The sequence below is a fragment of the Haematobia irritans genome, chromosome 1 (assembly GCF_050003625.1).
Source record: "Haematobia irritans isolate KBUSLIRL chromosome 1, ASM5000362v1, whole genome shotgun sequence".
NCBI lineage: Eukaryota > Metazoa > Arthropoda > Insecta > Diptera > Muscidae > Haematobia > Haematobia irritans.
In genome coordinates, this window is record NC_134397.1 from 16,676,704 (window position 1) to 16,691,186 (window position 14,483).

Consider the following 14,483-nt stretch of genomic DNA (forward strand, 5'->3'; position numbering starts at 1 on the left):
AAAAAAATTGCGGATGCGTCTTTTTTGAACACCTGTTTCTATATGAAAATCGGCCGCCAAGGGGAAAAAATCGGCCGCCATGGTGGACTACGGAGTTAAGTAATATGAGGAAATCCTGCAGGAAGCTCTTTAACAAAGCAAAGTCCACAAGAGCTCCGGAGGATTGGGACACTTACAAGATGAATCGGAGAGAATATAAACGAGAACTGAGAAGGTCTCAACAAAACTCTTGGGATGATTACTGTAGCAGTATTGAGAATACGTCAGAGGCTTCCAGACTACGGAAGGTACTAGCATCCACTAACACCGCTCCAGGTTTCATTAAAACATCGGAGAGAAATTGGACAACGTCCAGTGAGGAGACGTTGGAGGTACTTTTGGACACACACTTCCCTGGAAATCAGACGGTTGAACCATGTTCCGGCGGTGTAACAGAGGCTCAGCGATCATTTCCTATCGAGGAAATTGTGTCGGAATCTAGAATAAAATGGGCTTTAAATAGCTTTGGACCATTCAAATCCCCCGGACCTGATGGAATTACTCCGGCGGAGTTACAGGCAGTGGCTGGAAGAATTATCCCCTGGTTGACGGTGATATATAAACAATGTGTAAACTTAGCATATATTCCAGAAAAGTGGAGGGAAACAAAAGTCGTCTTCATACCTAAAGCAGGAAAAGCCTCTCACTCGAGTGCGAAGGATTTCCGACCAATCAGCTTATCCTCATTCCTACTTAAGACCCTGGAGAGGATGATAGACATGTATCTTAGAACTACCGTGGATTCAGGTTTGCTCTCGAAACGACAGCATGCATACTCGAAGGGCAGGTCTACTGAGACCGCATTGCATGAACTGGGGAAAATTCCCATCCACAGGAACAGACTCCCTTAATGTCATGCTACATCTATTGCCTTTAGACATTTTGGCCAAACAGTCAGCTGCAACAACGGCTGTGCGGTTGCGCGAGCTATCGCTGTGGTCGGAAAAAATGTACGGTCATAGTTCGGTCCTCAAAGTAATGCCAGATGTGCCTAACGTAGTGGATTACACCCTGGCAAAACCACTTTTCGACAAAAATTTTGAAACTCTAATTCCCAACAGTGAGGCGTGGTGTACACAGACCCCGGGGAATAAAAGATATATAGATTTCTATACTGATGGCTCCAAATTGAATGGACAAGTGGGGTTCGGAGTATATTCTAAAGATCTGGAAATTCGAATAGCGAAAAGATTACCTAATCACTGTAGTGTTTTTCAGGCTGAAATATTGGCAATAAGAGAGGTGGTGAATTGGCTGAGAAGTAATGTTCCAACAAATATTGGCATTAATATATACTCAGACAGTCAACCTGCAATAAAATCCTTGGACTCTGTGTTCCTTAACTCAAAAACGGCCATAGACTGCCGCAAATCTCTCAACGAGATGGCTGAGCAGTACAATATTCACCTAATATGGGTGCCTGGTCATAGGAACATACCGGGGAACTGTGAAGCAGATGTGTTAGCAAGGCTAGGAACTACCTTACATATTCCAGGGGAACTAGAATCTGTTGGTATGCCTCTGGCCACCTGCAAGCTCTTACTGCGTGAGAAGGCTGTTATGATGGCCAATATTCGATGGGAAAATTGCAAGGGTTGTAACGACACCAAGCAAATATGGCCCCATTTAAACTTAAACCACACACTAGATATGCTAGTGTTCTCAAGGCGTCAGATAGCACTCCTAATATCTGCTATAACGGGTCGCTGCCTGATAGGCGAATTTGCAAAAACTATAGGTGCGCAGTATAATGACTATTGTATAAGCTGTCATGACGTGAAGGAAAAGGAATCAATTAAACACCTCTTGTGTGAGTGTCCTGCTTTTTGTGTAAGGCGTAAGCGAATTTTAGGAGCATATAGCTTTAGATTACTGGCTGACCTGGAAAACGTTAACTTAAGCAGTTTGTTAATGTTTTTGGAGCAATCTGGTTGGTTCCACAAAAGTTAATAATAGAGAAGGTTCAGTGGTTAAGACTAGAAGTGCCCATATGTAATAGGTACTTTTAGTTAAATGTGGTATCACAATGGACTGAATAGTCTAAGTGAGCCTGAAATTTAATCGGGCTGCCACTTTAACCTAACCTAACCTAACCTTCTATATGAAGGAGTTGCCAGATCGAAACAAAATTTAACATGTGTTCATAACAGAGATGGAAGTTTCCAAAACACTGAACTTTTTTCTGTTTATACCACGCTTTTTGTGCTAGACTAAGAAGTTTCCGAACTGCCCTCGTATTTATAACTTACAGGTGTATTTCTTCGTGCGATTCATCCATGTATTTCGGCAGTTCTGGGGCTATACCATCATATCCAGCTGCCTTTCCCAATTTCATTTTTGTAGTGCCTGGCTAAGTAAGTTCTTGTCTTGTTATTAGGTTTATCTCATCGTCATCATTTTCTTGGGGTAATGGTGGTTGTTCTGTAGCGGGCGAGCTATCAGCATTAAGAAGTCCGTTCAAAACTACTCTCTCCAACGGGCCATTATCATCTTATTGTACCTCAGAAGCTCTCCGTCTGCGAATGAATTTAATGGGACTGAATAGTCACAATGGACTGAATAGTCTAAGTGAGCCTGAATCTTAATCGGGCTGCCACTTTAACCTTTAATGGGACACTCCTTTGGTCTCCTGAGATTTTTTAAGGTCCTATAAAAAAAGTTATTGGTTTTGGTAATAGTTTTCTTCAATTCAGTTTCTGAATTCCTCCCATGTTTCGGATTTAGATTGGTGGACAACTTCCCTTAATTTTATTCTTTGTTCTTTATAATAATTGTAATTGAATGAAACTCATTATAGTATATTTTTAATTGTTTATATTCATGAATATATCATGCTTTGTTTATTTGCATCAGTATAACTCTGTTTAGTTGTTTAATTGATTTTATTTTGGGTTCTCAAGTTTTTTTTTTTCTTTTTTAGAATGTTTATTTGCTTGTTATTATTACAATTTGAAATTTAGCATTGAAGATTTATTTAATTGTATATATATTTAGTTGTTGTTGTTTTATTTATATATGGATTCTTTGTAATTAATTATTGACTGGATTTGAACAGTTTTCATTGTTCACCTTGTTTTGTTGTGGTATTTTAGAAAGAGAGATTTACTGGGATTTTATTAACGAATTTCCTAGAACTCGAATTTTTAATAGGTTTCTGTATTATGGTCAACTAGTTTGTATTTTTGTAATTTATTTTAATATAAGAATAACTACAAAATATTAACATATTTTGTCTTGGGGTTTTGTATACATATATACTAAAATTTATTTCTTGATAGAATTCAAAATATTGTATTGTATATATGTGTGTAAAACATAAGTTAAATTAACTAATAACTTAAAATGACTTCAAATAAGGGAAGATATTTTCATACAAGGATAGGATAAATCCTTTTTTTATTTTAGTTTACTTTGGTTTTATATGATTTTTGTTTTGTATATCCCTAGAGAATATAAATTTTAAAAATAAATGGAATTTATTTGTTTTTTTTTTATAATTAATATACTCCATAATAATTGTAAATTTGCATTTTCTTTCATTTGAAGAAGATTTCAAGCACTTATTTTTTTAATTTAGAAAAAAAAAAATTTTTTTTTTTTATTTTTTTTCTTCTAGGATTTGGAAAAAATATCGCCTTGTTGTTTTTTTTTTTTTTTTGGTAGCTAAATAAAAGAAAGTTCTTTGCTTATGTAATAGGAATTATAGAAATTATATATATAGCACTACAAAACCTGTGTTGTTTGTTATTTTCTCTTTTGAGAATATATAATTTATTCTTTGTATATATATAAATGTATATAATTATTGTAACATTTTTTTTTTTTAATTTTCATACAGGGTTTTTGTTTTAGTATTTTTTTATTATATATATTTTTTATTTACTGCTCTTCTTTTTTAATATTAAATAGTTTTTAGTTAAATATATAAGTAGATTTAAGCATAAATATATATAAAGTTTTTTCTTCTTTTATTTAAATTAATTTTTTTCAATAAGAATTATAATTACAAAAGTCTCAAAACTTAAAAACAAAACAAAAACATTATAGTTTACAAAAAACAAAAAAAAAAAAAACACGAAGCATATAGTTTGTGTATAAACCTGTAAATAGTTTATATAATATGTATATAGGTATATTGATAATTTAAGCCCTAAAGTACTATTTAAAAAAAAATCTTTAATAAATTTCTATAGCTCTGGGATTTTTCAAAGCGATCAAAAGGATCTTTATATAAAAAAATAATAATAATTATTTGGTTTGATTTTGTTTTTTATTTTGGATAGACAACTAAGTCATAAGAGAGATTGGGATTTAGGAGATTTAGATATGATAAGAAGTTTAAAATTGCGTTTGGTCTTCAAATGTGTCACAGTTGTACGAATATATGCGTATGCGTTTGTTTTGTTGGGGTTATCTGAACACTTACGGAGTAAAATAGAATATACAATATGTAATGTAATTTTAGATGTTTAAAGAATATATGTAAAAAATAATGATTCAATTTCATGTAAATTATATTATATATAAATATATGGGATTCTTTTGAGCTGAGGAAAACAAATTACAATCAGCCTAAAAGCATGCAACATTTTTTTCTCACAAGTATTAATGAAGAGAGTGTCATAACAATAAAAGAAATCCATTATAACAATAAATCCATTAAACTAAACTCGATTTTATTTCTGCAAAATTAATTTAAATTAATTAAATATTTATAATTCATTCCAAATATATATTATAATAATCAAAAATTGAGAAAATTGATCTAACTCTAGAAATTCTAGAATATGTGAAATAATCCAATTTACTCTCAGCCAAAAAGTATGCATCTTTTTTTACGGCATAACATTTGAGTGTGTCACAACCAAATCTAAATGTTTCGGTTGAAGGGAATTAACTGCAGGATTATTTGGATACACCTCCAAGTCCCCAAGTAAAAGCCCTAACCATCCTGCCTCTTCTACACTTCTACAGTAATCCGTAATGAACAATGAATTTGTTTTAATAAAAATTAATCAAATATTAATTTTATTTGAATCCAATTATTTACAATTATGTAGAATATCCAGGCCCAATGTAGCTTCGATCTTGGTACTTATTTACCTCAACAAGTTAAAGATCAATAAGGGTAGTACAACATGGTTAGGTATCCAAAGCCAGAATGGGACAACAGTGGCATTATGACAAAAATATGAGTATGAAGAAACTATAGAAATGGTGGGCCATCAATTTTGCAGGAACACAATAGATTCTTGGGGGAGTTTCTGTCGATCATTACACCTAAGGGCGTTTTCGTTTCGCAAAAAATATGTTGCCTTGAGTGATCCACGCACGGTTGCCACACTTGGTAGAGTTCTACCAAAAATGGTAAATTTGTTACTGTTTGGTAGTTTGGTGGAATTCCAAATGTTTTGGTAGATCAATTTTGAGAAAATTTTCTATACAAATAAAAATTTGCCAAAATTTTCTATAGAAATAAAATTTTGAGAAAATTTTCTATAGAAATAAAATGACAATATTTTCTATAGAAAATTTTGACAACATTTTCTATAGATATAAAATTTTACGAAAATTTTCTATAGAAATAAAATTTTTCATAGAAATTAAATTTTGACTAAATTTTCTATAGAAATAAAATTTTGAGAAAATTTTCTATAGAAATAAAATGTTGTCAAAAGTTTTCTAAAGTAATACAATTTTGACAAAATTTTCTATAGAAATAATATTTTGAAAAATTTTCTATAGAAATAAAATTTTGTCAAAATTGTCTATAGAAATAAAATTGTGACAAAATTTTCTATAGAAATAAAATTTTGACAAAATTTTCTATAGAAATAAAATTTTGCCAAAATTTTCTATAGAAATAAAATTGTGACAAAAATTTTTATAGAAATAAAATTTTTTCAAATTTTGTCAAAATTTTCTATAGAAATACAATTTTGTCAAAATTTTCTATAGAAATAAAATTTTGTCAAAATTTTCTATAGAAATAATATGTTGACAAAATTTTCTATAGAAATAAAATGTTGACAAAATTTTCTATAGAAATAAAATTTTGACAAAATTTTCTATAGAAGTAAAAAATTTGATAAAATTTTCAATAAAAATAAAATTTTGACAAAATTTTCTATAGAAATAAAATTTTGACAAAATTTTCTATAGAAATAAAATTTTGAGAAAATTTTCTACAGAAATAAAAATGTGACAAAATTTTTTATAGAAATAAAATTTTGTCAAAATTTTCTATAAAAATAACATTTTGACGAAATTTTCTATAGAAATAAAATTTTGCCAAAATTTTCTATAGAAATAAAATTTTCTTTAGAAATAGAATTCTGTCAAAATTTTCTATAGAAATAAAATTTTAACAAAATTTTCTATAGAAATAAAATTTTGTTTTTCATATTTTGCAATCAATTTGGGGAATGTTGGACTTTTTTCCCAATCGAAATCGCCATAAATTTATTTGTTCTGGTGTTAACCGGCGGAAATCAAATCTACGACAATCCAACCGGTTCTGTATTTGATCCATTTCCCGTAGGGAGGCTAGACCTAGCGTACATGTAATATACCATCCAGATCTTCCAATCGCTGATTTTGTCTATTCAGGAGTGAATGAAAAAGCTTTCTTTAGATTTTTTCAAAAGTGACATCTTTAAATGTTCGATAAATATAACATCCACGAACCCAAAAGGGAACTCTAAAAAAATAAAAATAAATAATTTAAAACATTCCTATAGTCTTGGTCAAATTAATTTTTTTTTAATAACAAAAACATCTGAAAGTTGTTAGAAAAAGAATTTTAGAGAAAAAGAGTTTTATGTAAAAAAAAACATTGTTCAGAGAGGAGTATTTTACTCAACGTAGATTTGTGATAAATAGGGCTCATTGCCGGTTCAGAGTAAAAATCTAGGTTACATAGTCTTACACAGGGTGGGGAGAACAACATTTTCTAGTAGAATATTTTTTTTTTATAAAATCTAATGATTACATATATCTATCAGTATCTGTATACACATATATGTACGAACAACTCTAATTACGAAACACAGGACATGTAAATATAATTATTAATGTTGTTGTTGTTACTGCTGTATTCTACCATCAATTTTTTAACAATCCATGCTTAGCATACACTTTGACTTATTCCAGACTTTCATTTTACTTAATCATACATTCTCCTTACATTCAAGTCTAACAAAAAGGGTACCTGTCTCAAATATCCAAATTTTTGTGGTTGCATATAAAAAGAAAACTTTACGTTTTTTGTTTTCGTAGTTAATATTAAAAAAAATTGTGGAATACTACTAGGTTCTAAATAAAATTGCAATCAACATTCTTTGGATAGTAATAATAAATTGTTGTTATTTTTTGATACTTTTTTGTTTTGAGTATAGTTTGTGTATAATTTTAATGCTTTTTTTGCAATTAGTTTCCTCTATCATTTGTGTTGGAGTATTTCTGTAGTTGTTGTGTATTTGTTTTATTTTTTGTTATTGTGTGATTTTGTTCCTAAATACTTTGGTTTTTCATTTTAGCTTTCTTTCTTTATATTCGATTATTTTTCCGAGAAAATCATGTTCGTTCATCATTGTTTTTTTGTTATAGTTAATAAAAAAAAAATATTTACTTTTATTTACACTAAATTGGCCACATGTGTTGTATCCATGTGTTGGATTAATGTGCGCATAAATGACATTTCTTTGCGGGCATTTTCCAAGATCACTTTGGGATCATCAGAAGTGCATCGTAAACAATTTGGTGCAAATACCATAGCCAAATTCGATGAATCCATTTTGGTGGCACTCACCACATCGGGATGGGAAAATTGCTGCAGGAAATGTATTAAATAGGTTAAAACCTGAAAATAAAAAAAATAAATAAAAATTTATTATAAAATTATTGGTAAAATGGCCCAGCTGTAGAGAATGAAAGACATTTGGAAAATTTTTAACAAGAGCTGAGCAGATTAGTAGTAGATATCAAGCCCCAAAAACCCAAAATTTGTTCAAAACTTTATTTCTATGGAAAATTTGTTCAAAATTTTATTTTTATAGAAAATTTTGTCAAAATTTGATTTCTATAGAAAATTTTGTCACAATTTTATTTCTATAAAAATTTTTCCCAAAATCAGATTTCTATAGACAATTTGGTCAAAATTTTATTTTTATTGAAAATTTTGTCAAAATTTTATTTCTATAGAAAATTTTCTCAAAATTTTATTTCTATAAAAAATTTTGTAAAATTTTTATTTCTACTGAAAATTTTCTCAAAATTTTATTTCTATAGAAAATTTTGTCAAAATTTTATTTCTATAGAAAATTTTGTCAAAATTTTATTTTTATAGAAAATTTTGTCAAAATTGTATTTCTATAGAAAATTTTTGAAAAATTTTATTTCTATAGAAAATTTTTGAAAAATTTTATTTCTATAGAAAATTTTTTTAAAAATTTTATTTCTATAGAAAATTTTTGAAAAATTTTATTTCTATAGAAAATTTTTGAAAAATTTAATTTCTATAGAAAATTTTTGAAAAATGTTATTTCTAAAGAAAATTTTTGAAAAATTTTATTTCTATAAAAAATTTTTGAAAAATTTTATTTTTATAGAAAACTTTCGAAAAAAAATTATTTCTATAGCATATTTTGTCAACATTTTATTTCTATAGAAAATTTTTGAAAAATTTTATTTCTTAAAAAAATTTCGTTAAAATCTAATTCTACAGAAAATATTGTCAAAATTTTATTTCTACAGAAAATTTTTGAAAAATTTTATTTCTATAGAAAGTTTTTGAAAAATTTTATTTCAATAGAAAATTTTCTCAAAATTTTATTTCTATAGAAAATTTTGTCAAAATTTTATTTTATAGAAAATTTTGTCAAAATTTTATTTCTATAGAAAATTTTGTCAAAATTTTATTTTATAGAAAATTTTGTCAAAATTTTATTTCTATAGAAAATTTTGTCAAAATTTTATTTCTACAGAAAATGTCAAAATTTTAGTTCTATAGAAAATTTTGTCAAAATTTTATTTCTATAGAAAATTTTTGAAAAATTTTATTTCTATAGAAAGTTTTGTCAACATTTTATTTCTATAGAAAATTTAGTCAAAATTTTATTTTACTCAGTGATATGAGAGATGTTCATCGCGGTGGTATGACAATGAACTGAACACTCTAAGTTAGCCTGAAATATCGGCCTGGCTCTATACCTAACGTAACCTAACCATTAACGGCATTGCCTTCTGACCGATAATCAAACTTGGGACATTAATCAGAAAATACAACCTCTTTTCCACCGATAACACGTGACCCTAAAATCGAATACGAATACGGGAATAATTTATTAGCCTCTTTTTGTAAATATATCGTTGACAAGTTGACTAATTTTGGGTCTTTTTTTGTTTTATAACAAACCAATTGAACTTACCAATTTATTTAATTCTGGTAATCTATCAACTATAGCTTTGGCTTTATCTGGATCCTCAGTATTTACACATTCATCATACAATTCATCGGGTATTAGGGGATCGTATAATTCACGATACCATAATTTCAAAAGACTAGCAGGGGCATGAGCATCAACTGTAAAATAAACATAAATATGAATTAGCATTAACATCACAAAAACAATGTCTGAAAAAAAATTACCCATAGTGTTTTTATAATCAGGAACTTCCCACCGATCTAAACGATTTTTCAAACAATTGACTTCATCAACATCGGCCGATACTCGAAATATACCTTCTGTTTGTTTTCCATTAAGCAAAAGGACCTGCATAAGAAAATAAAGAGAAGAGCATGGTAAGATAAAATCTTGGGGTTATTCAATCATAAAAATTACAATACAAAAAAAGGAACCCAAACGTAGGCTAATTATAGACATTGGCTGTCTCGTTTTGCTTTTGTTTTTTTTTTTTTTTTTATTTTTTAATGTACAGAAAAATATAAAATTTAAAAATATATCGGTCTTTAATTAAATTGATTTTAATTAAATTAAATTTAATTTTAATTAAAAATCACTTGCAATAAAATACGTGACAGAAACTAAACAATAAAATTAAATGAAAATATTTCTTTCTAATATTTTTATATGCACATTTTTTATTTAAAATTAAAAATTTCTTTAAATGCTTTTTTACTTCACGTTACTAAAATAAATAAAAATTATTAAAGTGAATGAAACATTCTTATATTGGAAAATTTTAACCAAAACATAATAATGCCCGGTAACTAAAATAAGTTAAATTGGCTTTGGTTGTTTGTTTTTTACAGAAAAATATAAAATTGAAAAAATAATCAGTTTTTTAATTAAAACAAGTAAGGAAAGTCTAAAGCCGACTATATTATACCCTGCACCACTTTGTAGATCTAAATTTTCGATACCATATCACATCCGTCAAATGTGTTGCGGGGCTATATATAAAGGTTTGTCCCAAATACATACATTTAAATACCACTCGATCTGGAAGAATTTGATAGACTTCTACAAAATCTATAGACTCAAAATTTAAGTCGGCTAATGCACTAGGGTGGAACACAATGTTAGTAAAAAATATGGGAAACGTTTAAATCTGAAGCAATTTTAAGAAAACTTCAAAAAGTTTATTTATGATTTATCGCTCGATATATATGTATTAGAAGTTTAAGAAAATTAGAGTCATTTTTACAACTTTTCGACTAAGCAGCGGCGATTTTACAAGGAAAATGTTGGTATTTTGACCATTTTTGTCGAAATTAAAAAAAAAACATATATATGGGAGCTATATCTAAATCTGAACCGATTTCAACCAAATTTGTCACACATAGCAACAATGGTAATTCTACTCCCTGTGCAAAATTTCAACTAAATCAGAGTTAAAAATTGGCCTCTGTGGTCATATGAGTGTAAATCGGGCGAAAGCTATATATGGGACTAATATCTAAATCTGAACCGATTTCAACCAAATTTGGCACGCATAGCAACAATGGTAATTCTACTCCCTGTGCAAAATTTCAACTAAATCGGAGTTAAAAATTGGCCTCTGTGGTCATATGAGTGTAAATCGGGCGAAAGCTATATATGGGAGATATATCTAAATCTGAACCGATTTCAACCAAATTTGGCACGCATAGCTACAATGCTAATTCTACTCCCTGTGCAAAATTTCAACTAAATCGGAGCAAAAAATTGGCCTCTGTGGTCATATGAGTGTAAATCGGCCGAAAGCTATATATTGGAGCTATATCTAAATCTGAACCGATTTCAACCAAATTTGGCACGCATAGCTACAATGCTAATTCTACTCCCTGTGCAAAATTTCAACTAAATCGGAGCAAAAAATTGGCCTCTGTGGTCATATGAGTGTAAATCGGGCGAAAGCTATATATGGGAGCTATATCTAAATCTGAACCGATTTCAACCAAATTTGGCACGCATAGCTACAATGCTAATTTTACTCCCTGTGCAAAATTTCAACCAAATTGGGGTAAAACTCTGGCTTCTGGGGCCATATAAGTCCATATCGGGCGAAATATATATATGGGAGCTATATCTAAATCTGAACCGATTTCTTCCTAAATCAATAGGGATCTATTCTGAGCCAAAACACATACTTGTGCCAAATTTGAAGTCGATTGGACTAAAACTGCGACCTAGACTTTGATTACAAAAATGTGTTCACGGACAGACGGACAGACGGACATCGCTATATCGACTCAGGAGCCCACCCTGAGCATTTTTGCCAAAGACACCATGTGTCTATCTCGTCTCCTTCTGGGTGTTGCAAACATATGCACTAACTTATAATACCCTGTTCCACAGTGTGGAGCAGGGTATAATTAAATTGAATTTTAATTAAAAAACAACTTGCAATTAAATACGTGACAGAAACTAAACAATAAAATTAAATTAATATATATTTTTTTAAATATATTTTTTACATGTAAAGTTTTTATTTTTTAAAAATTTCTTTAAATGCCTTTTTTTAAAGTGAATGAAACATTCTTATATAGGGAAATTTTAACTAAAATATAATAATTTCCGGGAACTAAAATAAAGTTAAATTGGCTTTAGTGTTTCCTTTTATCTTTGTTTGTGTTTTTCTTTTCTTTTTTTTTAATGTACAGAAAAATATAAAATTTAAAAAGAAATCATTAATTTAAATAAAATTAAATTGAATTTTTATTAAAAATCATTTGCAATTAGATACGTGACAGAAACTAAAAAATTAAATTGAAATAAAATAAAAAAGTTTCTTCAAAGATTTCTTTACATTTTTTATTTAAAATTGAAAATTTCTTTAAATGTTTTTTTCTGCATGTTTTATTGCATTTACTTACATGTTCCGATAGTGTAGTTTGTATCCAAGGTAATTTACGGAATGGAAATTTATCTTTTTGCAATAACATAACCTCCTCAATGGTATTACCAAACATGCTATTGCGTAAAATATGATTCTATAAAAATTAAATTAATTAATTAAATTAGCTATTTGATATAAAAAATTATATTCCACTATCACTTACTCTAGACTGTTCCACTTCATCTTCGGTTGGCTTCTTAGCTTGCCTTCTACCACGGCTACCAATGCGATCTAAACGTCTACAGCAAACTGTGGCATAATGTGATATCTGAACATGAATGGGCCATTTACCTACCTCTGGGAAAGAGGTAGCAAATGTTGGATCTCTATGGCGATTGACATAACTGAAAAAATAATGGAAAGGAAATGGGTAAAATTTGAAATAATAGTAAATAACATGAAAATAGGAGAATAGGAGGAGAATTTTCATTTTAAACTTTGCAGCCTTTTCATCGCACCAGCTAATAGCACAAATCCTCACATTTGATTGGTAGTGGGGTTGCTAATTTAGGCAATGGAGGAGCGGCTGATTCCATGCATGAAAAATATCTGTGGCAAATACGTCATTCTCACGCCGTCGCTATACTACTACACCAATAGGCCGCAAGTGCTAGTAGTGGTCATGGCACTGGCCGTAACGCCGGCTGTAATATGAAACATTCTAGTGACTCTTCACCCCAAAGCCCCTTTAGTCCTCACAACAATAAGAATAAACCTCTAAAGGCATCGCCTAATATCTTAGGCGATCGGGATGATGGCACATATGCTCCATTCACCACACGCAGAGAAGGAATATGATCACCTCAAACATGTTTCAGGAGCAAAATGTTATATTTGGATGGTGACCATGTAACATGTTTGTCTCAAAAATTTTATTTTCTCGCCAAACATAACATGCTTGCCGAAATCAAATACATAATTTCGGAGAAAATAAAATGATTGCGTCAAACATGCTACATGGTCACCATCCAAAAATAACATTTTGCTCTTGAAATATGTTTGAGGTGATCATATTCCTTCTCTGGGTGCAGGAGGCCATTCAATGTGTACGGTTGCACCACCTACATCTATTCATTCTCACTCACTACACTACCAGATTATTTTTGAAATCTGGAGCTTTTGAATCTTGATCGTCTTTCTCTGAGAGAAGGAGGTGGAAGCTCCAATAAGACTACTTCACCACATTTAAGTGATATAACGGGCCATGTGTCCACCAATAATAAGACTTCGAAATATTTCCCCTCATCCGATAATAGAGGTATGATGACTAAGGTTGCCACAGTTGGCAGAATTCTACCAAAAAGGGTAGATTTCTTACTGTTTGGTAGAATTCTTGATGCCTACTTAGAAGTACTTCAGAAACTTCCTCAAGAAATAAAATGTTGACAAAATTTTGTTTATAAATAAAATTTTGACAAAATTGTTTTATATTATTTATATAGAATTATATTATTTATATAGAAATAAAATTTTTCACAAATTTCCTATAAAAATAAAATTTTTCAAAAATTTTCTATAGAAATAATTATTTCTATTGAAAATTTTTTATAGAAATAACATTTTGAGAACATTTTTTATAGAAATAAAATTTTGAGAAAATTTTTTATAGAAATAAAATTTTGAGAAAATTTTTTATAGAAATACAACTGTGAGAAAATTTTCTATAGAAATAAAATTTGGACAAAATTTTCTATAGAAATAATATTTTGACAAAATTCTATAGAAATAAAATTTTGATAAAATTTTATATAAAAATAAAATTTTGACAAATTTTCTAAAGAAATAAAATTTTGACAAAATTTTCTAAAGAAATAATATTTTGACAAAATTTTCTTTAGAAATAAATTTTTGAAAAAAGTTTATATAGAAATAAAATTTTGACAAAATTTCCTATAGAAATAAAATTTTGACAAAATTTCCTATAGAAATAAAATTTTGACAAAATTTCCTATAGAAATAAAATTTTGAGAAATTTTTCAATAGAAATAAAATTTTGAGAAAATTTTTATAGAAATACAATTTTGAGAAAATTTTTAATAGAAATAAAATATTGAGAAAAATTTTTATAGAAATAAAATATTGAGAAAATTTTTTATAGAAAT

The 14,483-nt window shown here is 28.9% G+C and overlaps 1 protein-coding gene across 1 annotated transcript in view; it reads right to left on the bottom strand.

The window, feature by feature from the left end:
• Positions 1–6,776: 6,776 nt before the first annotated feature.
• The window catches only part of RhoGAP93B (MyTH4 and RhoGAP_KIAA1688 domain-containing protein RhoGAP93B), a 73,297-nt gene continuing 65,590 nt past the window's right edge, over positions 6,777–14,483 (bottom strand). Inside the window, exons 13-17 of the mRNA XM_075289452.1 lie at positions 12,545–12,725; positions 12,359–12,475; positions 9,689–9,812; positions 9,468–9,622; positions 6,777–7,900 (exon numbers count right to left, since the gene is read on the bottom strand). Coding sequence (XP_075145567.1) covers positions 7,676–7,900; positions 9,468–9,622; positions 9,689–9,812; positions 12,359–12,475; positions 12,545–12,725 — 802 coding nt within the window. The 3' untranslated portion in view covers positions 6,777–7,675. The remainder of the gene's footprint in view (positions 7,901–9,467; positions 9,623–9,688; positions 9,813–12,358; positions 12,476–12,544; positions 12,726–14,483) is intronic.